The 15,379-nt window shown below is 38.7% G+C and overlaps 1 protein-coding gene across 1 annotated transcript; it reads right to left on the minus strand.

Annotated features, from left to right (window-relative positions):
• Positions 1-698: 698 nt before the first annotated feature.
• SSTR3 (somatostatin receptor 3) lies at positions 699-1,959 on the minus strand. Its single transcript, XM_015832018.1, has one exon. It carries the CDS (start codon positions 1,935-1,937, stop codon positions 699-701), a length of 1,239 nt encoding a protein of 412 aa, XP_015687504.1. The 5' UTR covers positions 1,938-1,959.
• Positions 1,960-15,379: the final 13,420 nt, after the last annotated feature.

Genomic DNA, 15,379 nt, shown 5'->3' on the forward strand with positions numbered 1-15,379 from the left:
AAACACTTCCTTAGGGGATCTGAATTCTGGAGATTGCAAAAAAATCCAAATAACCACTAGAAGGCAAAAAAGAGACATTTCTATGTTTCCTTATTGCCATGTGGTAAAACATCCAGATTTTTGAGACTGAGATGTGCTAAACCTAATTGTAAATATACTTCTGTCTATCTACAGTATAAGTAAGGAAGATAACCTTGACAAAGATATGAGGGAACCTAGGCCAAAGGGATGAAACATTTTTGAATTCTGCAATGAGATAACATTTGGAAGTGCCTTAGTATTCCTATTTAACTAAATAATATGAAGGAGGAGGAGATACAATCACACTTGCTTTAGCTTTCCAGTGCAGTGGATTTCTAGATCTCCCTAGAGGGCCTGGCAAATTTAGCTGAAATTTTGCTGAGCAGTTGATTCCAATTATCAATTTCTGAGCATTTGCAAAGAACAAAGACAATCTTATCCCTACTTCTAACCTTAATGATGGGTCAAGCCTGTTTTCAGTTTCTGTTCAGTTATTCTGATTTATGGGAATAGTTATGGTCATGTTAGTAGAGTACCTTGCTTCAAAAAGACATCACAGGACTGGTTAGTACTATAAAAATCCTTAATTTATGAATTATTCTTTTAAAAAAATATTATTACATAAGTCTCTGCCAGGCAATTTCAGGAGAAAGAGAGAGAGATCCAGTTCCCTATAACTATAAACAGCTGATGTTAACTATGTTGGGCTTCTCACAACTTATGGGCTCTTCAGAATTTGGCTTGTGTTCACTGCCTTTTCCTGGCTCACTGGCAGGTTCACTCTCTTGCTGTCCTCCATTACCATTTTGGGTAATCTTGCTGATCTCCTTTACTTTAGCTAACATTTCCTCTTCTTCCTCCTCCCCCTCTTCCTCTTCTTCCATGTTATCTGCAGTGGTTGCCATGGCTACCTCTTGGTTCTGTACTCGGCGGGAGGGTCTCAAGATGGCTTTGCGAAAACCCTGTTTGAATCGGTAGGAGAGGAAGCCATAGATGATAGGATTGGTGCAACTGTTGGCATAGGGCAGGACAACAACCAGAAAGTAAATTCCAAAGAGTGATGGTTCCTCAGGCAAAGTCCAGATGACGTTGATGATGTTGAGCATATAGAAAGGTAGCCAACAGAGTACAAAGACTGCCACCACAATTACTACCATGCGTGTGATCCTCCGTTCAGAGCGTTTGCGTTTAGCTGTCAGTGCTTGCACCTTTCTGCCTGATGAACGAACTTTGACAACAATAAGCAGGTAACACAAGCAGATAACCAGCAGTGGCCCAAAGAAGCCGAGTGTAGCTGTGTAGATGATGAAACCAGCTTTCCATACTGAAGCAGGCTCAGGCCATTTAATGTGGCATGTACTCATACCATGAGGGACTTCTGAAAACACGACCACAGGCAGCACGACCACAGATGAGATTACCCACACAGTGGCACTGACAGTCTTAGCGACTCGGACTGTCCGCCATTTTGAGGATTTCACAGGGTGCACCACAGCTAGATAGCGGTCAATGCTCATCACGGTGAGGCAGAAAATACTAGTAAATTGGTTTATGGCATCCACAGCCATTACTAGACGGCACATAAATGAGCCAAAAGGCCAATATGATAAAGCATTTTGTGCTGCCAAGAAGGGTAGGCCAAGCATAAAGAGTTCATCTGCCAGTGCCAAGTTGAAGATATAGATGTTAGTCACTGATTCACTAACTGAATGGCACAAAACCACATAAATGACTAGAGAATTTCCAGCTAGTCCTACAACACAGACAATGAGATATACCAGGGGAATAAGGACACCACTAATATCTAGGCCCAGACTAGAAGCTAGGGATAAATTTCCAGAAAGAAAGGCTGTACCCGAAGTTGTTGAATTCTCTTCCCAAACAGCCACTGTGGTGGAGAAGTTGAAACTGTCCATGGCAGAAAAAGGAGCGGCAGGACAGAATTATCCACAGGATCCCTTTGGAGGACTCTGTATTTGACAAGAACAGAAATAGATAATTTATCATTCACCTTATAACCCACAAGCATTTTAGATAGTCAGTATGTAACTCTGCAGAGGACTTAAGATATGGAATAGCAAATGATGGCCAGTGAATCTCATGATGACAGGCTAGAATTGTCTATATATCTCCATTGCTTCTACCGTAATGTTGGCTATAGTGGATATTTAGCTTTCAGCAACCCTTATTCCTGAATTAAGGCACAACTAAGAATTAGAATCAATGATACATTTTCAGAGACAATTGTAGAATAAAGGGAAAAAAGAAACTTGCCATGTTCGAAACAAATTCTTGAAAATAGGGCAATCTTTATCTTCAGAATATCACAAGAAAGCAGATTGTTATATATAATGAGGTTGGGCATCAAACAGATCATGAGAACAACATAAAATCCTATCAAGTGGCCAGAATAAGGTCCAAACTTAGGTTCCATACCTAATAAAAATGAGGCTCAAGAGCCATAACAGATAGAACTCTAATGGACATTAAGACATATTTTTCAACCAACTCAATCATTCTGCATTGTCAAAATTATTTGCTCTAAAGGCAAATAAGATCCAGGAGCTCATTCATAACACACGCTCAAGATGGTGTTTCTAAGAAAGGCAAGTCCTCTCAGCTAAATATTTAATTGATGACAATTTAGCTATAGAGCAGACCTGTCAAACCCGCGACGTCACGTGACATCACACAACGTATTGGGACGGTTTTGCTATTGCCGGCAATGGGGTGGACGCGGCTTCGGGATGATGCATCCGGCTCATGGGCTGGCAGTTTGACACCCCTGCTATAGAGAGTCAGTTTGATATTAAAGGCTCTGGCTGCAAATCAGGAGACTGTGAATTCTAGTCCTGTCTTAGATATAAAACCAGTTAGGTGATTCTGAGCCAGTCAATCTCTCTCAGCTCTAAGAAGATAATGGCAAACCACTTCCAAACACAACTTTTTTCAGCTTGAGGACCAGAGTTGACCTTTAGTAATCTACCAATAGACACATTCCAAAATGTCAGTAAGGTAATGATTAAGAAGTAGATGATCAGGGCAAAAACTAAATTTGGATGGGTCAGAACAAAAACAGAACATTTTCAGACAGGCATTTAAATTGCGTTGTTTAACTGATTATTTTTCATGTATTTAACAAAGTCTTGTTACTATTCCATTGTCAGTGAGAACTTTTGAAGGAACTCTTGTAACAATATCCCAAGGTTTTTTTTATGGCTGCATGCAATACTGGCTCTCCAGTTATATATCAGTCTTATCTCAGCCTACTTAAAAGAAAAACAAAAAGAATAATGACTGGAGGAGATTACAGGGCATGGAAAGAATGAAAACAGGATTTTATGATCGAATAAAACAGAGGTAGGCAATCTAATCCCAGTTAACTCCCAAAACTCAACATGAGGCTAGGTATGTCTAATCTACTGTATGTGCAGTACTTCAAACTTTGTGAACCACTTTCCAACAAAAAAAATACTAAAACACATATATTATAAAAGAGACAAGAGAAGAGGCACTTGAGATGCATTTATATTAAAAAGTAACATCCAGAAATACCTTATATTAGGGGACTTTTTACAACAAAACATTTGAAGCAAAACTGAACATAAATATTACATATTAGATGATGATGATGATGATGATGATGATGATGATGATAATAATAATAATAATAATAATAATAATAATAATAATAATAATAATAATAATAATAATAATAATAATAATAAAGTTGGAAGGGACCTTGGAGGACATCTAGTCCAACCCTCTGCTCAGGCAGGAAACCCTATACCATTTCAGACAAATGGCTGTCCAATCTCTTAAAGACTTCATTTCATTTCATTTCATTTTATTCAATTTGTATCCCGCCCTTCTCCCGAAGGACTCAGGGCGGCTCACAACATTTTTTAAAAAAACAAAGACAAACCCACACACCCCACCGAATAAAACCAAATTAAAACCAATATTTTAGTGTTGTGGTAATTAAAATTTCTAAGAAACCCAATTTAAAAATCCTCCCTAGGCCAGGCCCGCTTGTTGGAAAAGCCATGTCTTGAGGGCGCGGCGGAAAGTAAGGAGATCCGGAATCATCCGGATCTCGGGGGGTANAGTCGACATTGCTTGGCCGACGGCACCCTGAGGAGACCCACTCTGTGGGAGCGTACCGGTCTATGGGAGGGAATCTGTGGCAGAAGGCGGTCTCGGAGGTAGCCAGGTCCTATGCCATGGAGCGCTTTAAAGGTGGTAACTAACACCTTAAAGCGCACCCGGAAGGCCACTGGCAACCAGTGCAGCTCACGCAACAGCGCGACACTTCCAGTGTTGGAGAATTCACAGCTTCTGGAGGCAGGTTGTTCCACTGATTAATTGTTCTAACTGTCAGGAAGTTTCTCCTTAGTTCTAGGTTGCTTCTCTCTTTGGTTAGTTTCCATCCGTTGCTTCTTGTCCTGCCTTCTGGTGCTTTGGAGAATAGCTTGACTCTCTTGTCTTTGTGGCAACCCCTGAGATATTGGAACATTGCTATCATGTCATCCCTCATCCTTCATTAAACTAAACATACCCAATTCCAGCAGCCGTTCCTTATATGCTTTAGCCTCCAGTACCCTAATCATCTTCGTTGGTCTTCTCTGTACTCTTTCTAGAGTCTCAACATCTTTTTTACATCGCGGTGACCAAAACTGGATGCATATTCCAAGTGTGGCCTTACCAAGGCATTGTAAAGTGATATTAACACTTCACGTGATCTTGATTCTATCCCTCTGTTAATGCAGCCTAGCACTGTATTGGCTTTTTTGGTAGCTGTAGTACACTGCTGGCTCATATTTAAGTAATTGTCCACTAAGATTTCGAGAGCCCTCTCACAGTTACTACTGTGAGGAAGGTATCACCTATACTACACCTATGCATTTAGTTTTTCTTGCCTAAATATAGAACCTTACTTTTTTCACCATTGAATTTCATTTTGTTAGATAGTGCCCAAAGTCTGTCAAGATCCTTCTGTATCTTAAGCCTATCTTCTGGAGTGTTAGCTATTCCTGCCAGCTTGGTGTTGTCTGCACAATTAATGAGTTCCCCATCTATCCCCTTATCCAAATTGTTGATGTAGATGGTGAAGAGCAGTGGGCCCAGAACAGAGCCCTGGGGCACCCCACTACAAACTTCCCTCCATGTAGATGCAGTTCCATTGAGGACCGCACACTGAGTAAGGTCGGTCAGCCAGCTACAAATTCATCTGGTGGTGATGCTGTCTGACATTTTTCTATTTTATCAAGTAATAGGTTGTGGTCTTTTATGAAATGCCTTACTGAAGTCCAAGTAAATTATATCCACAGCATTCCTTTGGTCCACTAATTTTGTCACTTGGTCAAATAATGCAATAAGATTTCTCTGGCACGATCTGTTTTTGACAAACCCATGTTGGCTTTTGGTAATGACTTTGTTTGCCTCTAGATGTTTGCTGATTTGTTGCTTGATTATCTTTTCCAGAATGTTCCCAGGTATTGAGGTCAGGCTGATAGGTCTGTAGTTTCCTGGATCCATTTTTTTCCCTTTTTTGAAATAGGAACTACATCAGCTCTTTTCCAGTCCTCTGGTAGTTCCCCAGTATACATCTATGGCAATGCAATTTTTTCCTCTTTTATATTGACCCAAATGCATTTGAGACAGTTTTCATATTGTTGTGCTCTATTTCTGTAGAGATGTAGTTATTTCTTATATAGAGAGCAACTCCACCTCCTCTTTTATTTGGTCTGTTTCTTTTAAATAATTTAAATCCCTCTTGCAGTGTGTTCCATTTGTGGGTTTCATTCCACCAAGTTTTCGTAATGGCAACAATATCATATCTGCCTTCATTTACCTGAATTTCTAGTTCACCCTGTTTATTGCTCATACTCTATGCGTTGGTGTATAGACATTTGAGCCCTTTATGACTGACCCTGTGTTTACTTTCTACATAATCTGTGTGGTGCCTGAGTTCCCCTATTTTCTTACCACCTGTTTGATTAGTGCTCTTAGTGTGGCACTCACTATTAAAAGCTTGATTTTGCTTGAAAGCTAGGTTGATATTCTTGTCTACACACATCTCTATGTTACAAGTACTGATAATCTTATAATTTTTAGATTGCCAGGACAGTAATTTTCTGTATCAATTAACTTACTGTCCCCATTGTTCAGTTTAAATATTTCTCCAGAAAACCAGTGAATATCAATGCACAAACATCTATTCATGGCAAATGTTAAATCAGAAACTGATGGAAACAGAACAGAATATACTTAAGACTAAAAATATGATATTCGGTGATTAGATGAGGACTTATACAGAAGATCCTATTTCCAGTCTAATGGAAAGATTAAGGCCGAAGAATTAGATCTTAGCTTGGAGAATTCCTGAGGTGACTTCCTACCTCAGTGGGAGAAGTGCAGTCATGATGCTTTCCTTCCCTTGGGAGACAATTGAAGTGTGGGAAGCTGCTGGAGAGAGAGGACTGTGCAGTGGAAGTATAGGAAGCAAAGGAAACTGCAAAGGCAGGACATGCAAGTGTAATAAGGCAAGTGTAGGAACTCCACTACCCACTCAACATTTTTGTCTTTTGAAGTGAAAGTAAACCCATTATCCATCAGGTGAAAGGATAATGGACTATTACTTTTCACACAGTACAAATAAGTGCTTTATTTCCTTTACTTCAAATTTTTACTAAGCAATTTTCTTGTGTTTGGAAGCCTGGGATTTCTTTTCCAAAGTCCTACCGAGGCAGCCTCAAGATCAGGATACACAGCTCTGATTGTGTTGTCTAAGCTATATGGAAAGCATCACATTGGGAAGGCTGGAACAGACGTGAAATAATTTCCCATGATTACAGAGAATGATCCTTTCCCAGTGCTATGTGGGAACAGCAGGACTTAATAATGCAAAGTTGACATTTTTTTTACCCAGTACCAAAAAGCATTTGGATGTAAAGCTTATAGTTCTACCATTAGGATGATGATTATTAAACCATCAAAAGATGAAATTTCCATTTTTAAACACACACACACATACACACAGAGACCATACACACACAGCCACAATCTTCAAAATAATTAGAACCTGCTGTTTGAAAGTGATGTCCCCATAAATCCTATAAACCATAGCTGGAGGTGATGAAAGCTTATCTTGATTGTAAATCACTTCAGTGAAGGATATTTTTCTTCCATGAACATGTGCTATTATATAAAGCATTATCTGCCTGTGAGAATTCTAAAGAAAATTTTCATCATATGGTCAATCTATGGTGATAATATATGTAAAGAACCCTTTCTTACAACAGGCATTGTGTCTACTTGCAATTGGATGTACAATCACAATCTTTCAACTGCACCTTTGTAATTAGCTATGGATGTAGTATTGAACCAGATAGTTCTAGAAGAGGATTGCAAAGTACAACTAGTCTAACCCACTGCAATATGCCAGAAAACCAATTAGCCATCCATGAGAGACTCATCTTAAAAGCCTCCAAAAATAAAGAACCCACATGCTCCATAGATTGACTATATTTTTGAACATTGTGATATCACATCCCTATTGGTGTTTTGGTCTTCAACACTCCAATTCACCAACTTCCTTCATAAAAGGTATATCGTTAATTACTGGGGTGGAAATGCCACAAGTTAAGCTGTTTATGCATTTTTTTTCTTAATGCAAACACCCTCCATTATTCAAATGTTAATATTCAATTTGCAGTATGGCCTTTCTCAGTACCATTCTGTCTTTAAAATAATAGGTTATTCTCCCACCCCTTCCCGTGTCTGATTGCATTTTCCAGTTCATTTGTAGAAATGATTGTAACATATTGTGAAATCCCTAATATCCAGCTAAATTCAGTAATTTGACTCTCTTAATAGTAATTAAAACAAAATGCAGAAAAACCATTGTCTTTCTTTTTTTAAAAAAATGATCACCATTCATTGAATTGGGTTGACTTAAATATTGGACTTATACTGAGTTAATTTGTCTTCTATTACGTTCTTCGTTAAAAAAATCTGGTACTTGCAAAGATAAATTATTCTAGGTCAATGCAGCTAACTCTAGAGCTATAGAATGATAGTATAGTTACGATTATCCCTTAACTGTATAGTTAGCCTATAGGACTTTCTCTCTAGCCACTTATCTATAACTTAAAACTCATGTATTCAGACAGTGGTTGTAGCAGTTTCTGTTGTTATTTCTCATTATGGAACTTATAGAAAGGGGAGTGAATGTAACTGAAGATTTGGTAGATACATGGTTTTGAATCAAAGCATTAACAAGTGTAAATTAAGGGGTTTTCTCATGAGCTTATCTTGAGGGAAAGGCCAATGACACAATGACAGCATTGTCATGCATACAGAAGATGCCAGATCAGTACCAATGTCTCTATGTTAGTCTGCACAGACTGAAATTCCTATTTAATAATGAAGAGCTGGGCTGTGCAAACTTTTTGAAGCAAAAAGTGTTCAAAGCCAGGATAAAGCCTAAACTGAAATAAACTAAAATGTAATTGAAAATTAACCTTTATGGTAAATTAAGTAAGGCTAATATTATTAAATTGGTTTTCTTAGTGTATCTTTTTCTGATCAAATATAAATTACAGTTTGAGATAACTTTTAAAAATCATCTGGGAGCTGCCTATTCACAAACTTTAAATAACTGCATGGACTCCTAGGACTCCGATTATGTAGTTTTAATGTGGTTACTCGGTAATACAAGATGGCTTGTTGTCATGCTTATTGAAGAAAGCATTTGACATTCTGAATCGCTATAAATTTTAATTACGGTACATTTTAGTTGCTGAATCTCTGTTGGTTTTAATTGGAGGTATTTATAGGAAAACATTAGGAATACAAACTTGTAAATAGTGACAGCAGTTCAAAACACGGGTATGGTGTTTGAGTGATGGAAACCTAGGTTGGAAATGGGAATATCATGGGGGAAAGTATAGTCTAAACTAGTATAGGTTGAGGAGATATAGCAGTGGGGTTTTTAAAGTGAGCCCTGAAAAATCAGCAATGTGGCTGCTCATTAGAGAAACATTAAGAACATTGTTTAAAAAATCCCAATCATGATCCAATTTACAATGCTTAAAAAGAGAACAAAGAGAATGCGGTTTTTTACCAATACAGTACAGTATTATTTGTTAGTAACCCTCCCCATCAGGTTTGGACCATCAGCTATATCTTAGGGAGCATTTCTAACTGCCTCAAGCTATACGGAAAGTAGGGAAAAATACTTTTTATCCTGTAGTGACTGATTAACTACTAGGAAAATGCAATGTTTCAGAAATAAAGCATGGCCTTAAAGAAAAAAACATTTGGATCCCAAGGTACAAATTAGTAATAACCAGACCTTTATCTTGCCATCTCCCACAAATCAATATGAAAGATTCCAAAATGCTGAAAATCAGATATATTTATAGAGTTCTTCAAACAGAACAAACCCATGATAAGGTATTTGTGCAGGCAGACCTATAAGCTTTTGATTGATTATTTAATTATGTGCCAGCAAGTCATTTTTTTTACTCCTAGTGACTACATAAATATGCTTTTGGAGAGAATAAATTATGAGTGTATTAGTTGCAACACCACTCTGACTACTTTCTACAGATGCTTCAGGTTTCCACATTCTTTGCAAATGCTTATATGTACAATTATTGGGCTCCATTTTGTCTAACAGTTTCTTTTTTAAAAAAAATCAGGCACTCTTTTGTAACTTCAACATATTTTTGCTATATTTTACTGCATAGAAAAATAAAGAAGAGCAAAAGGCTATACTTCTACATGTGAGAATATTATTCTTCCCATCGGAGAAAACACTGCCACTGATTTATAAAGAGAAATTCCAAATTACTTAGAACTATATCTGAAAAAAGAAAACTTAAGGATTTCCATCCATATCAGTCTTTGAGCAAAGTCAACAATTTTGAAAATTTCCAGTAGATGCATATGTGCATAAGTGTGTTTGGTATGGCAATGGTTACTTATTACCTTCCTTTGTTGTGTGCCTGAATCAGTCTTGACTCCCAGTGACTGCCTGAATAGACCCCTGTTGCCTGGCATCAATTTCAAAAATGACTTACCAAGAGATTCTTCGTAGGGCTGAGAGAAAGTGACTGACCCAAGGTCACTCATCTGGCTTCATGCTTAAGGCAGGACTAGAACTCACAGTCTCTTGGTTTCTAGTCTGGTGCCTTTAAGCAACACACCAGATTGGCTCTCATGTTATGCTCTCAGTAGAACCTTTCCTAAAAAGATATGAAATCTATTTCTGAAATTAGCATGTCATCATGACTCTCTCCATACTGCCCCTAATTTAGATCAGGGCTACCAATTTTTAAACTGTCTTGAGTCTGAAGAAATAGATGGAATATCAAGCTAGATAATAAATAGATAAATAGAATTGTCGCATTCCCCCTAAACCAAACCCTTCCTACACCCCCACCCCCAGGGCCAGGCTACTCTACAAATGAAGCTTCTGTCCTAAAGGTTTTTCAATCCCAAGATTTCAATCTTCTGCCTACCAGTTATTCAGAGAAAAATCCTTTAAAAAGACAAGGAACTTTTCTGAAGTATATAGCTGCCAGTTGCATGACAGAATTAAATGAATGACAACAGGTAGCTGTAGCAGATCGAGCTGGGAAAACATAAACTAATGACAAAACTGAATTTGATAAGGCAGCACATTGCAGCACTCATCCACCTGGCCCCCTTTCCTCCGTGGCTCAAAACTAATGAATGTTAAGAACCTCCCCCCCCCCCCAAGTAAAAATCCTACTTATCTGAAGAAGATGGAAGAGGGAGAGGCACGGAGCAGAGAGTATCAATTGCCCTGGTGCCAAAGTAAAGTTTTGCATGCAATTGAATGTGAAGGAAAAGCCAAGGACAGGAGGCTGTGCCGGATACTCACAGATTCAACAAATGGGTATCTGCTTTCACTTGCCAGGATGATATTTCATCTTCTTCTGTCTTCTTTTATATAAGAAAAAAAGGAAAGGAATGCCTGAATCCACTGTCTTTTACATCAGACTGAGAAGCCTTTTTATCTCTTCAACTTTCCTTCTCCTTTCAGGCACCTGCTTATCTTTTTTTCCTTTGGCTGCTCCTCCTGGGCTGACATACCGTCTCCTGGCCCCTTTGCTCCCACATCGGCCTGGCTGCTCGCTGCCTGCCTTTAATACTCTCCCACCTGGTCTTCTCTAGTCACTGCAGGTAAGAAAGCTCTCTTCTAGCATCTAAGTAGAGTGGAGCCCAGCCCAGCTCTCCTTCTGCTGAATGAAGGGAGAGGGTGGGGGGAGGGGGGAGCTGCTTGTCTCACAGGGTTAGGCAGATCAAGATGTATGTCAGTTGTGCCTGGGAATGGTGCCACTAGCCAATTGGCATCGATTTAGAAGGAGCAAGGGGGAGGAAAAGGAGCGAGAGAGAGAGAGAGAGAGAGAGAGAGAGAGAGAGAGAGAGAGAGAGAGAGAGAGAGAGAGATTGGCAGAGTGACAGAGGGATTATGATAGAAGGAAAGAGCATGGAAGGGAGGAGGAAGAGGGGAAGTGAGGGGGTGTGAGAAGAAAAAAGGAAGCAGGAGGGGGTGTGCAATAGTGCAGTTATAACAGATGGTGACAGAGCAGGAAAGAGAGGAGAGAGATAGGGGGGCGAGGGAAAAGGGAAAATATGGAAAGAAGCTCAGTGATGCTCCTGGAGTGTTGCTGAGAAGAAAGGTCGCCCGGGCTAGAGCTAAGCTGGATTTCTTGCCTGGTGCCTATTGATTTCTATTTGTGCTTATTTTTCATCCAAGATTTCTGTGAAGTTTTACGGACTTATACATTCAGAATTCCTTGCTATAATGCCTGCCTGTCAGTGATGCCATTTATACCTCCACCATCCTACTTGTTAATTCATAAATATGCTTTGGCCTTTCTTAATTTGATGTTATGCAACTTGTTTATATGTGCCTTCTGAGCCTGGGGGGGAGGGATAGCACTTTTGTAAGTGATGTTTAATGCAGGCGCTTTGTATTTCTAATCTCTCTAGCTGCAGTAATAAAAGTCATAATTGGTTCAAAAAGTAAATCCGGTATTTTAATTTGTTTTTTTTCCTCAACGTCTTCTTATATTTAATAAGCTATAAATTGATTGCTTTGGTTAATCTAACCAATGTTATTCTGCATTCTCTTTGCAGCAACAATATCCAGAGGAGATTCATTCAAGACTAAGGATTATTCTTAAGATGCAAATGAAGAAAACATGTCATTAATGGTTCATTAGACACCCCATAATATTTAAGTTGACAGTTGTCAATATTTTAACATGCAGAAGTGTTATGATTGCTCTCCTTCCCCCTCTAGCAGTGATTAGCTGACATGCTACATGAAAAAAACAGTTGTGTGATTGCTTCACATTTTCAGGGCATTTATTCATATATGAATAAATGTTGAATATTTTGGCTGCTTTTTAGGATTATAAATTAAAATGTTCAAAGGCTTTTCCCTCATGTACAGAGTATGCTTCCATGAATGAACTATCAAAAATTGGACAGCATTTTGCACTTAGCAGACATATTTGTCTAACCACACTATGGATTAATAAACTGAGACATGTACAGTACAGTCTCTTCTGTCCTCTTTAATTTTATCATAAATTCACATTACATCTTAAAAAAAAATTATGATTACCAGCTTTGGAACAGGTTTTGACTTGAAAAACCATATTATACAATGGATTTAAGATTCAGAATTGTGCTAAAGCTGACAATCGGAGATCCCTAATTTGGACTCAAAAAGTAACCGTGGCAAATTGGAGATTTCCAGGTTCCCAAAGAAGGGAGGAGAGGAAAGGGTCCAAATGAACATCTATCTGGCATTATCATCTGCGAGTTTATACATTTTGTCTCAGTCTTCACTTTCCAAGACAAAATTGCTAAGACTGATGGGACTTCTTTTTATTTTCCTAGCTGGTTTCCTCCAGATACTAGTTTTTGCATGTGGTGAGTTTAGTGCTATTTGGTTGTAGGGAGAACCTTTAAGATTATAGACAGGTATGTCATATCTGATCGCTCGAGAATGATAATCCTGATGACACAATCATGGCAATTACCCCTTTTCATTAAGGAGCTGATAAAAGCACATTGATTCAATGTAGCAATTTCAGGATCATTATTATTTTAATTTGATGTAGTGTCTTGCCAGGAGTCTGGGCACTGTGTTTTGTACCAGCTGTAGCTTCTAATTGTTTCCAAAGGTTACTCCTTGCAAGTAAATTGCAATACTCCAGCTGAATTGTGGTCCAGGCAGTGGCGTAGTGTGGGTTGTCAGCACCCGGGGCAAGGCAAGTAATTTGCGCCCCCCCTCCACAGTGGGCGGCGACCCGGCGGCTCGGATCGGATTCGCACAGCCAGCACTGCAGAGAGAGTGAGTGAGCCAGGCAGGGGCAGAGAGCTGCGAGTGCGAGCGCGCCCCCCCAGATGTTGTCCCGGTGCGGCCGGCCCCCCCTGCACCCCCACGCTACGCCACTGGGTCCAGGTAGATATTACTATTGCAGCGGATATTGGTTCAGATAACCAATCCTGATTTCCATCTGCTGTTTAAGCAGGAACTTTCAGACCTGCTTCTGACCAGAACTTTCAGGAAAAATATTATCAACTCCTTCAGGAGGGAACATAGTTCCATCCAGAGTTATTATCAAGAAAATATTATTACATTGCCCCAATGTCTATTGATGACAAATAGCTCTATTTTCAAAGATGTAATCTGAATTTATTTCACCACATTCAGAATTCTACAGCTTCCAAGATATCATATGATATCAAAAATATGCCTAGCCCAAGGTGTTTAAATTTAGGATAGGTGAATTATAATTATATTCAAATGTATCTATAGGATCAGATAATTTGTCAAAATGAAACAAACAATGCAGACACCTTCCTTTTTTATATAAAGCATGTATAACAGGGGAAAAGCCAACATTGTCTCAGCATCAGCACAATACTTGTCCCCTCCCCTTTGCCTCTCCCCGCTTTCTGCCCAGTGGATTAATACATAATTAATTTGATGATATACTGATATCTAGATATCTAGGACTTGTTTGTATTCTGTTTTATCGTTACTGGCAATTTTGGATGAGGGCACCATAGTTCACTGGTGGACCCCTTACCAAGCTTAGATGGATTAGTTGCTGATGGCTAGAATTTTTAAAAATAATATGAAATTAACTGGACCGTGTGTTTATCTTTTCTCATAATTCCTGATTGCTTATCACAAATTAACTATACCTTAATTATGAGGAACTTAACTACTGTTTCATTAGGTAGCAACATCTGGCGGCCTTTGGTACAGAAAATGTGTCAGACCTCATTAATACTTGGTTGGGAGATTACTAGAGAATATGGAGTCATAGGCTAGGTTGGAAAGATGCCAATGGCAACTTAAATTACTTCTTTTCTCTGACCAGAAAACAGCATGAAGTTTAGCTTGATTTGGAGACATTGTCTTTATAACAGTATAAGAGTCCCTAGGTATGCAGTTTTGTCCTGATTACTTCTAATTTCAGAGGTAGGGGAGACAAAGATGTGGAAGAATTGCAACTTATTTTTAGAAAACTAAAATATAGCCCTATCCTAATCATTTGATAATAGATAATGCTCCTCTACTCCCAATCCATTTTACTGTAGGATGTAATCCTCATGAATATATAGAGGGGAGATTTTCAATAGGCTGCTGTTATGATAATGATATAATCCTTAAATATGAAATTCTAGGCATGTTCACTTCTTTAAAGAATCATCTTTACCAAGAAATTTAATATGATTCCCCTTGCCCCAAAATATCAAGGAAATGATATTTGTAAAGCACAGAAGGGGAGAATGTGAAGGGGTGCATAGAATATTTATTGTCTGTTCCACCTTTGAAATAAGTAAATGCATTATTAAATATATTATTATTTAAGTGAAGGATTTCCTATAAAACCAGAGCAACCAAAATGTGCCATTAAAAAAGAACAGAACATGTCAGCTATTTTCTTCTGTCTCTACATGATTTGTGTGTGCGTGTGAATGTGTGTTTTCAGAGAATCTGCTTTGGCATTTATCTAGGGATCAACAACACCCACCTTTTTTTGCTTCTGCCTATCTGTCTTTGTTTCTTTCCAGCTCCTGGATTTGTCCTTCATCTCCTGCTTACAGCCCACCTTTTTCTGCTTTGCTCAAGGGAGTTTGTTTTCTGTGATTATACTGTAGTCTGCATTCCTGACTAAGCCACAAGGTTCAGAGGAGCAACTGTAGAAACTATTCCACATGAATGTGGAACAGAGCTTAACTTTGTATTGTTTCTGGTGTCCATTAAGATAGCATTAATGTTTTGATAGCT

The sequence above is a fragment of the Protobothrops mucrosquamatus genome, unplaced genomic scaffold (assembly GCF_001527695.2).
Source record: "Protobothrops mucrosquamatus isolate PMUCROS unplaced genomic scaffold, P.Mucros_1.0 scaffold_22, whole genome shotgun sequence".
In the NCBI taxonomy this organism is placed as follows: Eukaryota; Metazoa; Chordata; class Lepidosauria; order Squamata; family Viperidae; genus Protobothrops; species Protobothrops mucrosquamatus.